At 44.1% G+C, this 12,253-nt stretch overlaps 1 protein-coding gene across 1 annotated transcript; it reads right to left on the reverse strand.

Annotated features, from left to right (window-relative positions):
* Positions 1-4,572: 4,572 nt before the first annotated feature.
* On the reverse strand, positions 4,573-8,932 carry LOC129709548 (phospholipase A2, minor isoenzyme-like). Its single transcript, XM_055656017.1, has 4 exons — positions 8,876-8,932; positions 7,585-7,741; positions 6,575-6,699; positions 4,573-4,755 (listed from the first exon to the last, which is right to left on the reverse strand). Exons 1-4 carry the CDS (start codon positions 8,907-8,909, stop codon positions 4,634-4,636), a joined length of 438 nt encoding a protein of 145 aa, XP_055511992.1. The 5' UTR covers positions 8,910-8,932; the 3' UTR covers positions 4,573-4,633.
* Between the last annotated feature and the right edge of the window lie 3,321 nt (positions 8,933-12,253).

The raw sequence follows: 12,253 nt of genomic DNA on the forward strand, positions 1-12,253 counted from the left end.
TACTTGCATGCAAACGTAATGCAATCCCTTTCCAAGGTTACCCAGTTCTTTTGACTGCCAGCATTTTGCAATGTATCACTTTCTAAAAAATATTCTGCTTTTCCATTCTTGCTAGATAATTTCACACTTCCCCACTGTCCACTTAATTAACTTGCTAGTATCGTTTTACAGCCTCTCACTGGGGTTCAAGCACTGACTCTTGCTGCTCTGAGTGGCTGGTCGCAGAGTCAGACTGCCACTGTGGGTGACTATGGAGTCAGGCCTCCACCACGGGTTACCCTGGAGGCAAGCCTCCACTAGGATAAGGCATAGAGATAGATCACCATCACGGGTTACCATGGTGACAGGCCTCCACCATGGGTGACCATGGAGACAGACCACTGTGGGTGACCAGGCCTCCACGTTTGAAATTCAGCAGAGCAACAGACTGTTTGGCCCACCACGCCCATGCCAACCTTTTTGTTCCTACACTAATATTTGCCAGCATTAGGAGCATATCCTCCCAGAATTTATTAGCACCTCTTTCTTGAGACCTTTTATGCCTATCACGTTGACCTAGCCCCAATACCATTGCGGTATCTCTATATAACTAAAAGTCTTCGGTTTGTGCCCACAATGTGTCTCTGTGTCAATGGTTAATTCCTATCTTTTTCCAAAAGCTAGGCCACAGCCTTCCCATTTTCCCACATCCAACTCACATTTTTCCCTTGGTGGTGATAAACATCTTCCTGTCACATTTCCATCTATATTTCCGAAGTTATTAATCGTTGAAATTTTAAAAAACAGCCAAAACCGCCTTCTCACAGACAGCTTCCAGCCTTCTGACGGTGATGATGTCACAATGCCTCTCACAGTGCACCAATCACAATGGGCTCTCAAGCTGACTGCCGACTGCCACAATGACATCACAATGGGATGTTGCCAACGGTAACAAGGTTGCTGCCCCTCTACCAATATCTGAAGGGGCTGCTCATCAAGTTCTGGTTGCATTTTAGTCCCACGATCCTGGTGTTTGGGCACAAGGCAGGGAGTGAGGAGGGCCAATTGGGGAGGGGGGGGGTCTCGCAGCGGATCAGCCCCCCAACCCCCCCCCCCTCCCCATCCCCCCCCCTCTCCACCCCCCCCCCGCCGCCCCCCCCCCCCCCCCGTGGGGTGAATGCCGACCCCCCCCCCCCGCGTTGGGGGACGGGCCCAACCGGTCCCACTTGGTCTCGTCTGACATAATATTCTATTTCATAGCACTCCCATGAAACACCTTAGAACATGTTCTTATATTATTAATGGAATGCATTATTGCAACTTTTTGTTGTTGCTTAATTAACTTGTAATTTCCTACCTGACTACAAACCTGAGGCCAGCAACACAGTGGTGGATGATTTGTTGTTTTGATTAAATTATGTATTATTCTGTAACCCCTACAGCTTTTCTTAACATAATTCTACTTATTCAGGCAAATGGAAGACATTTACTTATTTAGGTCTCTGTTTTTTTTCACAACTCCCTCCAAAACTCACACCTTGGGCATTTGAGCTTTGGCCACACAGTTTATCACCCAGTCCTGTGTCTTCCATTGTACACTGTCACGCACTCTTCCTCTGAAGTGGAACGGAGACGGGAAAGAAATGGAGCAAAGATGGGAAATAGTACAAAGGAATAGTACAAAGTACAAAGGAGACCAGTGGGAAGGGGAAACCTAAGATGGAAGAACTCACATCTGTCTGGAATCTTCAAAGCACTCACTATTAGTCAGTGCGACATGCCCTGTGACAGTGGTCTGACCTAGTGTGAACACTGTGGGATTTTTGATAAACAGTGTATGTTTAGATTTGTTTCATTGGAATTATTTGCTTTTCATTCCAGTGTAAATGTGCAACGACTAAAACCAGTTGTTTTTCTTGGGGAAGAGTAAAACCATTGTTTTGGGTATAGAAAACAGCCATTGAAACATTTAGCCGGGAAGATTCTAGTATTTACTATTTTATGTCGGGTATTAACTAGATTAATATATGCCCGGCAGCATCGATTGGAATTTATATAGCGTATTACTCTGATTTTGCAGACACCATTATTCAAGTCTAATGCTACGGGAAATGTGGGAAATTATGGGTAGATTTCCAATTGCCTTGGGGTCACCCTGTTCAATTTACAAATTAAGTTATGTTTTTTACCACAGATCTTGTCATCTGTCCCGTCTGATTTCATTCAAACCAACTTCAAAGGAAATGAATGTTCTGGAAAGGGAAATCTTCCCATTTTTTGGATTGTAACTAATACAAACTAAGGGAAACACAGATAATAGTGTGATAGACACAAAAAACAGGTAACTCAGCGGGACAGGCAGCATCTCTGGAGAGAAGGAATGTGTGACGTTTCGAGTCGAGACCCTTCTTCAGACTGAAAGTCACGGGAAAGTGAAACAAGAGATATAGACGATGATGTAGAGAGATACTGAGCAATGAATGAAAAATATGCAAAACAGTAACGATGATAAAGGAAACCGGCTATTGTTAGCTGTTTGTTTGGTGAAAACAAGAAGCTGGTGCAACTTGGGTGTGGGAGAGATGGCGAGGGTGGGAATGCTAGTGTTACTTGAAGTTATCAAGAATCAATATCATGCAAAATATGAGATGCCGTTCCTCCAATTTGCATTTAGTCTCACTCTGACGATGGAGGAGACTAAGGACAGAAAGGTCAGTGTATGAAAGAGGCAGGAGAATTAGTGTTTAACAATCAGGAGATCAGGTAGGTCCAGATGGATTGAGTGAAGGTGTTCAGCGAAACAATCATCTAGTCTACGTTTGGTCGCACTGATGTATAAAAGTCCACATCTTGAACAATGGATATAGTTGATACCAATCTTAATGTGAAGACTGCCTTAAGGTTAAGGTAAGCAACACTGGGTGGCACCAGCAGGGGCTGCCTCGCCAACAGCCTGTCTGTTCTTTCTTTTTTGTTATTTTTAGTATGTGTTAAAGTATGTCTTAGTGTTCCTTGGTTTGTTTTATGTGGCGGGGGTTAGGGGGGAACCTTTTTTTCAATCTCTTACCTCGATGGAGCTATGATTTTTTTTTCCATATCATATCTCTGTCCCCACTGCGGCCAAACATCGTGCTGTTGGGAGTCTGTGGGACTTTAACATGGCGGAGCTCGCGATCCCTTTGCCGGGGATCGAAGTTCCAACCGCGGGGCCTGTGGACTTTAACATCTTGAAGCCCGCGGTCACTGGTAAGAAGAGGCAGATTCGGAAACTCCGTGCCCCGGAGGGAGTTTCAACTGCCCTGCGCAGGAGTTTCAATTACCCCGACGGGGGCATCGATTGATCGCCCCGACTGCGGATGGTTTGACTGCCCCGACCGTGGGAGAACAAAGAGGAAGAAGATTGAACTTTATTGCCTTCCATCACAGTGAGAAATGTGGAATCCACTGTGATGGATGTTTTTGTTAACTTTTATGTGGTTGTGTGTCGTTTGCTTTTCACTTAGTATGGCTGTATGGTAACTCAAATGTCACTATACCTTAATTGATACATGTGACAATAAACTGACCTTGAAACCTTATGGGTGATACATGGTTGATTTCTGATGGATCCTTTTATACTTTCATGTTGTATTATGTATATGTCTAAGGTAGTAAACCTCAAAGTAGAATATCTTCATGGTCTGGCAATGTTTCCCCTTGTGAATACCCAGCATAGAGTTTCATATCTATGTTTAAATCTTAAATTAACGTACCTACCTATCAATTGCTGTTGTTAACAGATCTGTGTTTTAATTTGGAGTGTATCTACCAAACAAATCTCAAAGTCTGTTAAATTCAATCAAGACAGCCCAAAGAATACAAATCAAATTGAATTAGCTGGTCTTCAAAGATGGGTTACTGTGGCCAAGTAGATGAACATTGATCTGGAATTGAAGTGTGGATGCTCCCAGTCTTATGAGCAAGAGCACAACTTGGGGGTGCAGTATTAAATTCAGACATTACCCATGCCTAGTTAAGTGTATACCAGCAAAGGCCACAATTGGGCCTTAACATTGTAAGTAGGATTGGGAAGATAAAATAAACCATGCTCCCAATTACTAAGGTACACAAAAATGCTGGAAAAACTCAGCGGGTGCAGCAGCATCTATGGAGCGAAGGAAATGGGCAACGTTTCGGCCCGAAACGTTGCCCATTCCTTCGCTCCATAGATGCTGCTGCACCCGCTGAGTTTCTCCACCATTTTTGTGTACCTTCGATTTTCCAGCATCTGCAGTTCCTTCTGAAACTCCCAATTACTAACCCAGGCCAGAATGTGAAAACCCATGTGTTTGAGAATTGAGTTTGGAGCCTAGTTGCTGCCCATTGTGAATGGCAACAACATTCATTGATCACACTCGAGCATGGCTGAAGTGCGGTAAGAGGCACTGAGACCTGTGTTTTTGGATGTGGAAAAAATTTGAAAAGATGTTTATATATAAACATTATAACCATTCACTAACCAGTGGCTGTTAATCAATAGTATTCTTGTAAGAACATAGTCTTGAAGCCAAAGATGGCTTTTCTGTTTGTATGTGAATCATTTAACAACAAATGGACAAAAAATGCAAAAAAACATGTTTTTTTAATATTTGTTTAATCCTTAATTCTGCCTCTATTAGTTGCAGTAGAGATCCTGGTCCAGATTTTTATACTGAGGGTTGTAAGGGGCCTCTGAAAAGCAGATGGCTGCTATACGATCACAATCACAAATATCAGCCTCACAGGGATTATTCTTGTCTGGAAAAGAAAAAAAATTGTGGTTATAACTTGGCTCTGTACATATGTCACCTCATCACCATCATCACCATTATCAAGGAACAATAGCACACATCAATTCCTGAAAACTATGACTGAAGAATGGCTTACTGGGTTCAAGTTGTGTGGTATGATCTTTCATGGCACCCTTCGTCACCTTAGTACAATCGGTCTTGGTGACTTACCAAGTTATTTGATCAGTTACAACTGGGCTCATGCATTTACTGTTCAGTTCATAAACTGTATAGATAGGAACTACAGATGCTAGTTCACACCGAAAATAGACACAAAACATTGCAGTAACTCAGAGGGACAGGCTGAGTTCCGTAACCGGTCCTTTTCCATTTTCATTTCATTTTTCTTTTCCCCAGATACATAGAAAATAGGTGCAGGAGTAGGCCATTCGGCCCTTCGAGCCAGCACCACCATTCAATATGATCATGGCTGATCATCCACAAACAGCACCCCTATTCCTGCCTTCTCCCCATATCCCTTGATTCCGTTAGCCCTAAGAGCTTTATCTAACTCTCTTTTCAATGCATCCAGTGAATCGTCCTCCACTGCCTTCTGAGACAGAGAATTCCACAAATTCACAACTCTCTGGGTGTCTGTCTCACCCACTGTCTGCCTGATGCTGTCTGACCCACTGGGTTACTCCAGCATTTTGTGTCTATCTTTTGTTCATATACTTTTCAGTTCCATTATAACTGAAAAAAACCTAGAGAATTTGATCAAACCACCAGTTCTCGATTAATTTGATAATTGGTTCAATTTGCTGGCAGTAAAAAAAAAATTCTGACTAGAGCCTCAATGTCTTGTCATGTAGGGTTCCCTACTCTTGCCAGCCTTGCCCCTCCCTCTCACTGGAACACGCAGTCTGTTTATATCTCAGTTTGTAACTCTGTTTATATCTGTTGTACGTTTGTGATACCTGTATATATAAATGACCTGGGCATAAATGTAAATGGGTGGGTTAGTAAGTTTACAGATGATGCCAAAAGTGATGGGAGTTACAGACATAGGGGAAGGTTGTTAAAGTATACAAGCGGAGCCCATATCAGTGGAGAAATGACAGGAGGAGGTTATGTTTCTTATTACAGGGAATGGAGGAATAATGTGCAGGCAAAGGATATTAGCTGGTCATCATGTTCAGCACGAATATTGTGGGCTGAAGGGCCTGTACCTGTGCTGTATTGTTCCATATTCTGTGTTGTCACTATCTCAATTTTAAAAGCTTCTCATCTTGAAGGATGCCCCTTTACCCGCAAACAATCTATTCCAATCAACTTTTGCAAATATCTTCTTTCTAAAACAATTAACATTTCACCTTGCCTAGAACTTTAACTTGTGAACCAGTTCTGTCATTTTCCACAACTATTTTAAAACTAATAGAACTGGTTGTTTAGATGAAAAATCCCAAAATGTGCTCCTGGTTACCAGCTGAGGACCAATTTTAAAAGCACTTTTACTCTTCTGAGTGAGTTTTAAGGAAAAGGAAACCCAGAATAACAATGTGACAGTACTTGCAGCTGAAGTATTCTCTGGCAAACTCTTGAGGGTTTTTAATCCATTATGAGGCATTATGTACTACTGAGCTGTCCTAGTGGCAATTCAATGTCAGCATTACTATATTATGCACTTAGTGTCACTGATCAAGGATGAGTTTTTGGGCAAAATATATATTTTTAATTCATTTAAATATCTGTTGCCATAACATGCACCCTGATCATATTTTCCACTGAATACATATTAAAGTTTTGTTGTGCCAATTTCTGCAGTTGTGACAGGACTGGATACTTACTGCTGCAAGAGATCGTATTCCCAGAGCAAGAGTGGGAATAGAGTTCAATGTATGGGCTGTCTACCAGATACCTGCAGTGATCAGCTTTTGCCTTGCGATAGCATTTATCATGCTGCCAGCAACATCTGGAAAGAAAAAATGACAGAACGTGAATCTGATAAGTAACTAGATCTGTACAAATATACTGATTTATTTCCAGTAACTGTCACAGACTAAGGCAAGCTCTGTCATGCTTTGATGATATCATCATCATCATCATCATGTGACCATATCATGATCAGTATCTGAGGAAGGGTTAACACCGTGTTCAGGTGTAGAAACAAGGAAATGCAGAAAGACACAAAATGCTGCAGTAACTCAGCGGATCAGACAACACTTCTGTATAATCTTGGAGCCATTCTTCAGACTGGTGGGGGGGGGGGGGGGGGGGGGGGGAGTTTGATAGGCAGATGGTTGGAACAAAGGAGATTAAAACCGAAGGAGTGAAACAAAAGGATTGAAGAGTTGTGAATTGCGAAGCCGGAGGAAGGAATGTAGGGGGAGGGGAGAAAAAGCTGCGAGTCCAGGTGGGGAACAGGAGAAGAGGGGGAAGAAAGGGGGAGTGTGGGGTGGAAAGAGGAGGAGGGTTTTTGGTGGGTACCTGTAGATTGGTTATCTAAAAATTGGAGAATTTAATGTCCATATCGTATGGTTGGTAAGGGCAAGTTGGACCAAAGGCTGTATGACTCTATGACTATAGAGTCATACAGCCCTCAGGTAGTGTGAGGTCCCAAGAGACCCATACATGCTAGTTGACGGATGTTGGTCTCAAATCAGAAACCTATCCCAGGCCACAAGAGTATTGAGACAACCACATATACAGGTAATTCTGCAGGAAACCTTACAAGTGTGAAATTAATCTCATTGCCTTTCTTTTCATTGCCTTTCTTCTCAGCATAGCTTTGCACTTTCAGAGTCCAGATTTCCTACCAACTTAAATAAAGTTAAGAGATTGGCATTAACCGACGTACGTGTCCAGCTGGTCAACACATTTACCAGAACCGCCAAAGCCACAGTTACATCCATAATCATTGAAGTCCAGGATGGGGGAACTGTCAGGAAGTACACACAGTATCATCTTCCTGAACTGCCAGATGGCATAAGGTGAAATGCTGGCACTTGCAGCAGCTGTGGAGAGATACACAGTAGGTCTTAATAATAAATATCAACAGATCTTCGTGTTTTCTTTGAAACCTTGCTGCATTTTTGATCTTTCAAATTTGCAGTCATGTTTAAGATTTTAATTCAATAGATCTTTTTGAGTGGTGACTGAAAATCCATTGCTCTTTTTCTCCTGGGAGCATGCAGCATGAGAAAAGATGAATTGTAAAAAGTGAATAATCTCAATAGAATATACTCAATGGACACACTGATCTGTTTTGTAGTCTATGCCTACTATGTTACAGAGAGATGGTACCAGGCACATGCTTATTGCCCGCGCTCCATCCAGTTTCTGAGGGATTGCGCAGAGGGGAGGCTCAGCTCGTTGCTGCCTCACATCTCATCCCTTTATGTAATTGCAGCGGAGCTGTGCAAATTTGGCGATTTTAACTATAAAAATGATTAGATAGTGGAAAAATCTTTATATTTATTTTATTATTATTTTTCTTTACTTTTCTTAACAGCTATTTTCATTGGGAGTATGACAGGTGAGGCTCTGCATTCCCTGCCTCCCCTGACCGCACGTCCCTGGAGGCTGGGGTGATTGAGGAGGGTGGGTCGATGGGGGAAGAGTGGGGTAGGTGGATGGGGGGGGGGGGGAAGGTGAAGACAGCTGCTGGGGGTGATAGTAGGACACACCTGCCTCTGTATCCCAATTCCAACCATCCCACAGCCCCACCGAGCTCCAACTGCCCATTGCCTTCATCCCTCCACATTCCACCTATCACCCATTGACCCCTGTCTCAACTCTCTCCATCTCTTTTTCATTCTTGCTATCATCCCTCCCCACCCCCAGTTCTGATTCAGGATCTAGACCCGTGTCAATGTCAATCCCCACCCCCCCCCCCCCCCCCCCCCCCCCCCCCCCCCCCACAGATGCTGCGCAACCAGCTGAGGTTCCCCATCAGTTGGTTTCTGTATTGCAAACTGCATTTACCCTTGCATATCTGTCTCTGCAACAAACCACAATGAAAATTGCAACACCGCTAATACCAATGTTAGTAGACAATCTGAAATACAATCCCACTAGAAAACTTGAGAGCTATGAAAGGCATCATTGTTATCCATCTGCTCACAGCGATAGGCATTCCTCATACATACCTGCAAGCAACACAACGGCAATCAAGGATCTCATGTTCAGTTCCTGTCCAATAACAAAGCTGATCTTTACATTTCGAACACATTTATACCTGTGGTTTGGCCTTGAGAGTGTAAACTCATGTTCTAATTTTGTTCTGTAAACAAAATTACAGATGGGGCTTTCCCAAATTTAGATGGAAAATTTGAACTAGTCAAACATCTAATAAACACTGATAATGGAAAAAAAAAAATGGATATGGAAACTTCTGTAATATTCCTGTTTCCTTGAATGTTCAAAGGCTCAAAGGTATTTTGTACGTGTACCAAATAAGGTACGGTGAAACTCAATTTACCATCGATTTTGAATGTTTCAATACCATCGGAAGTTTGAGTGATGGGAGTCAATCCAATAATTACCTGTCAGATACTGTGGTGGGGAGGGGGGAGGGGGGAATGAACAGTAAGGATCACCATACATGATCAGGCTCATTCTGAACCAGGGGCAGACAAAATTATATTCACCCGACTCTGTGGTATGATTTGAGCCTGAGAGCTCCATCATTTCTTGTGGGAAAAGAACAGATCTGTTGGCATGTGTGTGGGGACCAGTGTGGAGAGGGGGGAATGGGCTTGTGAGGACCTATAAACATGGGGCCTGGTAATTCACCAGCGATATGGTGAACCAGCCATGGGAGAAGGTGGGAATAGATGCACAAGGACTCAAGCCCCAAGACATGGACATGATGCCACAAATAGCTTAAGGAGTGGTAGACACAATATGCTGGAGTAACTCAGCGGGACAGGCAGCATCTCTCTCGAGCGAGAAGGAATGGGTTGTGGTGCGTGGGTCTCAAAAGGAGGCACGAAGTCCAGTGTTTGAGAAGCACCTTTATTTTATTCCTCCCGGTTGAAGTGGTGGGCCGGTAGTCGGGATATAATGCACCACTCCGTGGCTGGGGGTTGCTGAATGAAACTGCGGAGTGAGAATGTCCGGGAACACAGCCAAGGAGTGGTGCATTATATCCCGACTACCGGCCCACCACTCCATAACCCGGTTCTCCTTCCCCTCGACGTAGCGGATGGCTGTGGTGTATTCGGAGATGTAAGCCAATTGCCGCTGCTGACGTGCGGACCAGGGGTCGGAAACCTTCTGCAGGGCGAAAGTGAGCGGCTTATGGTCAGTGTAGGCGGTGAACGGGCGGCCCTCCAGGAAGTAACGAAAATGGCGCACAGCCAGGTACAGAGCCAGGAGCTCACAATCGAACGCGCTGTACTTGGTCTGCGCACGGTTGAAGGGAAGACGAAACCAGAGAAAGATGGCACCCAAACCCTGCCTTTTAAACCCTCCGGCTGAGGGCCGCCTCCGGACTGCACCACTCCTGTGCCGAGGGGTTCGGCAGTATAATGGCACGACCCTTAGGAGCCGCCACAGGGTGACGTTTTGGGTCGTGACTCTTCTTCAGCCTAACAATTGAACATTTCATGCTCAATGTCTGTGAAAGCATTAACTCTCACTCACACACTGCTCAATGTAATATACCGCATTGTTCACTGACCATCAAATAGTTGGAACATGCGCAAGTTGCCCATTGTTCCACTTGCAGTAGCCACATCTCACAGTTTGCAGGCACTGCCAGCTGTTCAATTTCAGCAGGCATGTTGCCCAAATGTAATAGAAAACGCTGGCCTCGGTCTTAGTTACATAGAAACATAGAAAATAGGTGCAGGAGGAGGCCATTCGGCCCTTCGAGCCAGCACTGCCATTCATTGTGATCATGGCCGATCATCCACAATCAGTAACCGTGCCTGGCTTCTCCCCACATCCCTTGATTCCACTAGCCCCTAGATCTCTTTCTAACTCTCTTTTAAATTCATCCAGTGAATTGGCCTCCTCTGCTTTCTGTGGCAGAGAATCCCACAAATTCACAACTCGCACAACTATCTCGACTACACTTCTTCGGTTGTGAGATGGGGAAAAAAATCATGCCTGTTCTCCAGGGTATCGTGGTTTGACCACTGACGTCTGTGTGTGGTCAACAACAGCCGGACATTCAAGGTGCAAAAGATACCAGGCATTCTTTGCATTTGCTGGTCTTCCCATCCAATCTTTATGTATGACCTATGCAGAGTTTGACTCTGATGAACATCACAGGCATGTCTTCAGCAGTGGATATTCTTCCTGATCACTGCTGTTATCGTGTGTCTACTCAGAATTGTTTATGCTCAGTCAAAGCAGTCCTGGTAACCTGTTCATTCAGGGCAAGCAGCCTGTTAATCTGGAACCAAATTTTTACTCCAGAAACCACAGGCATTGAGACCACCTGCAACCCAACCACAACTGAGATTAGCTGGGAACATGCGACCCCCCCCCCCCCCTCCCCTCCCCCCCCTCCCCCTTCCCCCCCCCCCTCTCCCCCCTCCCCCCCCCCCCCCCCCCCCCCCCCTCCCCCCCCCCCCCCCCCCCCCCCCCCCCCCCCCCTCCCCCCCTCCCCCCCTCCCCCTGCTGATCCGAATAACATGTTCCGAATAGGTGATTCGAACAGACAGAGCTTTGCAAGTGAAGGAAGGTTTTTCTTCTGGGAACCCAATCACCTGTGAGAGTGAATATAATCTTATCAGAGTTTCGGAGTTGTGGCTTGTTTACCCAGACAGATTAACATCTGTTAATTTTCAGTGACTTCCACTGTGGGTCACTGGAGAGAGAGAGGGGGTAGAGAGGCGGGTGGGGGGTGGGGTGGAGATAGAGAGAATCAAACTGTTTGTCAGAGGGGATCAGGGTAGATGAAGAGATGAAAACTAGATTTGGTTTAATCTTAAAACTAGGTTTGGATCAACTATGAATAATTCATTTTAATTTGTAAACAATTCTTTAAAAAATAATCAGGCCTCTGAGTAGAATGATAGAATTTACCACTCATTCAGTTTTTTTTCTTTCCACAGATGCTTCTGACCTGTATGTTTATGCAGAATTTTCCTTTTTTAGTTTTACTATCCTACCTGTATAATTCTGGCCTGCTAGGCAATCCCACAACTTTACCATTAACAACTCATTACACAGACAAAGACCTTAAAGTTGTACCAGCGGCCGACATCAAGCCGTTTCCATTGACCCTATCATGGACATTCCCTCTGTACTAAACATATCTTTCCTACCCTCTCCTGCCTTTCAAAACTATTATTTTCATGTATAATCTATAAGCAAAATAAATTTTATTTTTTGAATCAAACAGAATTATGGACTGTGATCTTCAGACAATGATAAGGATCCCAAGATTCAATATGCCAAAAAGAGTTTTAACTATTCAATCATCATGATAAGTGTTTTTGAGTTCAGCTATTTCCTTAATTGTATTTAAATTCTCTAGGTTGGAATATGAGGTGAGATTTATTGATTTAGAA

This window comes from Leucoraja erinacea, chromosome 25 (genome assembly GCF_028641065.1).
Source record: "Leucoraja erinacea ecotype New England chromosome 25, Leri_hhj_1, whole genome shotgun sequence".
Taxonomy (NCBI): domain Eukaryota; kingdom Metazoa; phylum Chordata; class Chondrichthyes; order Rajiformes; family Rajidae; genus Leucoraja; species Leucoraja erinaceus.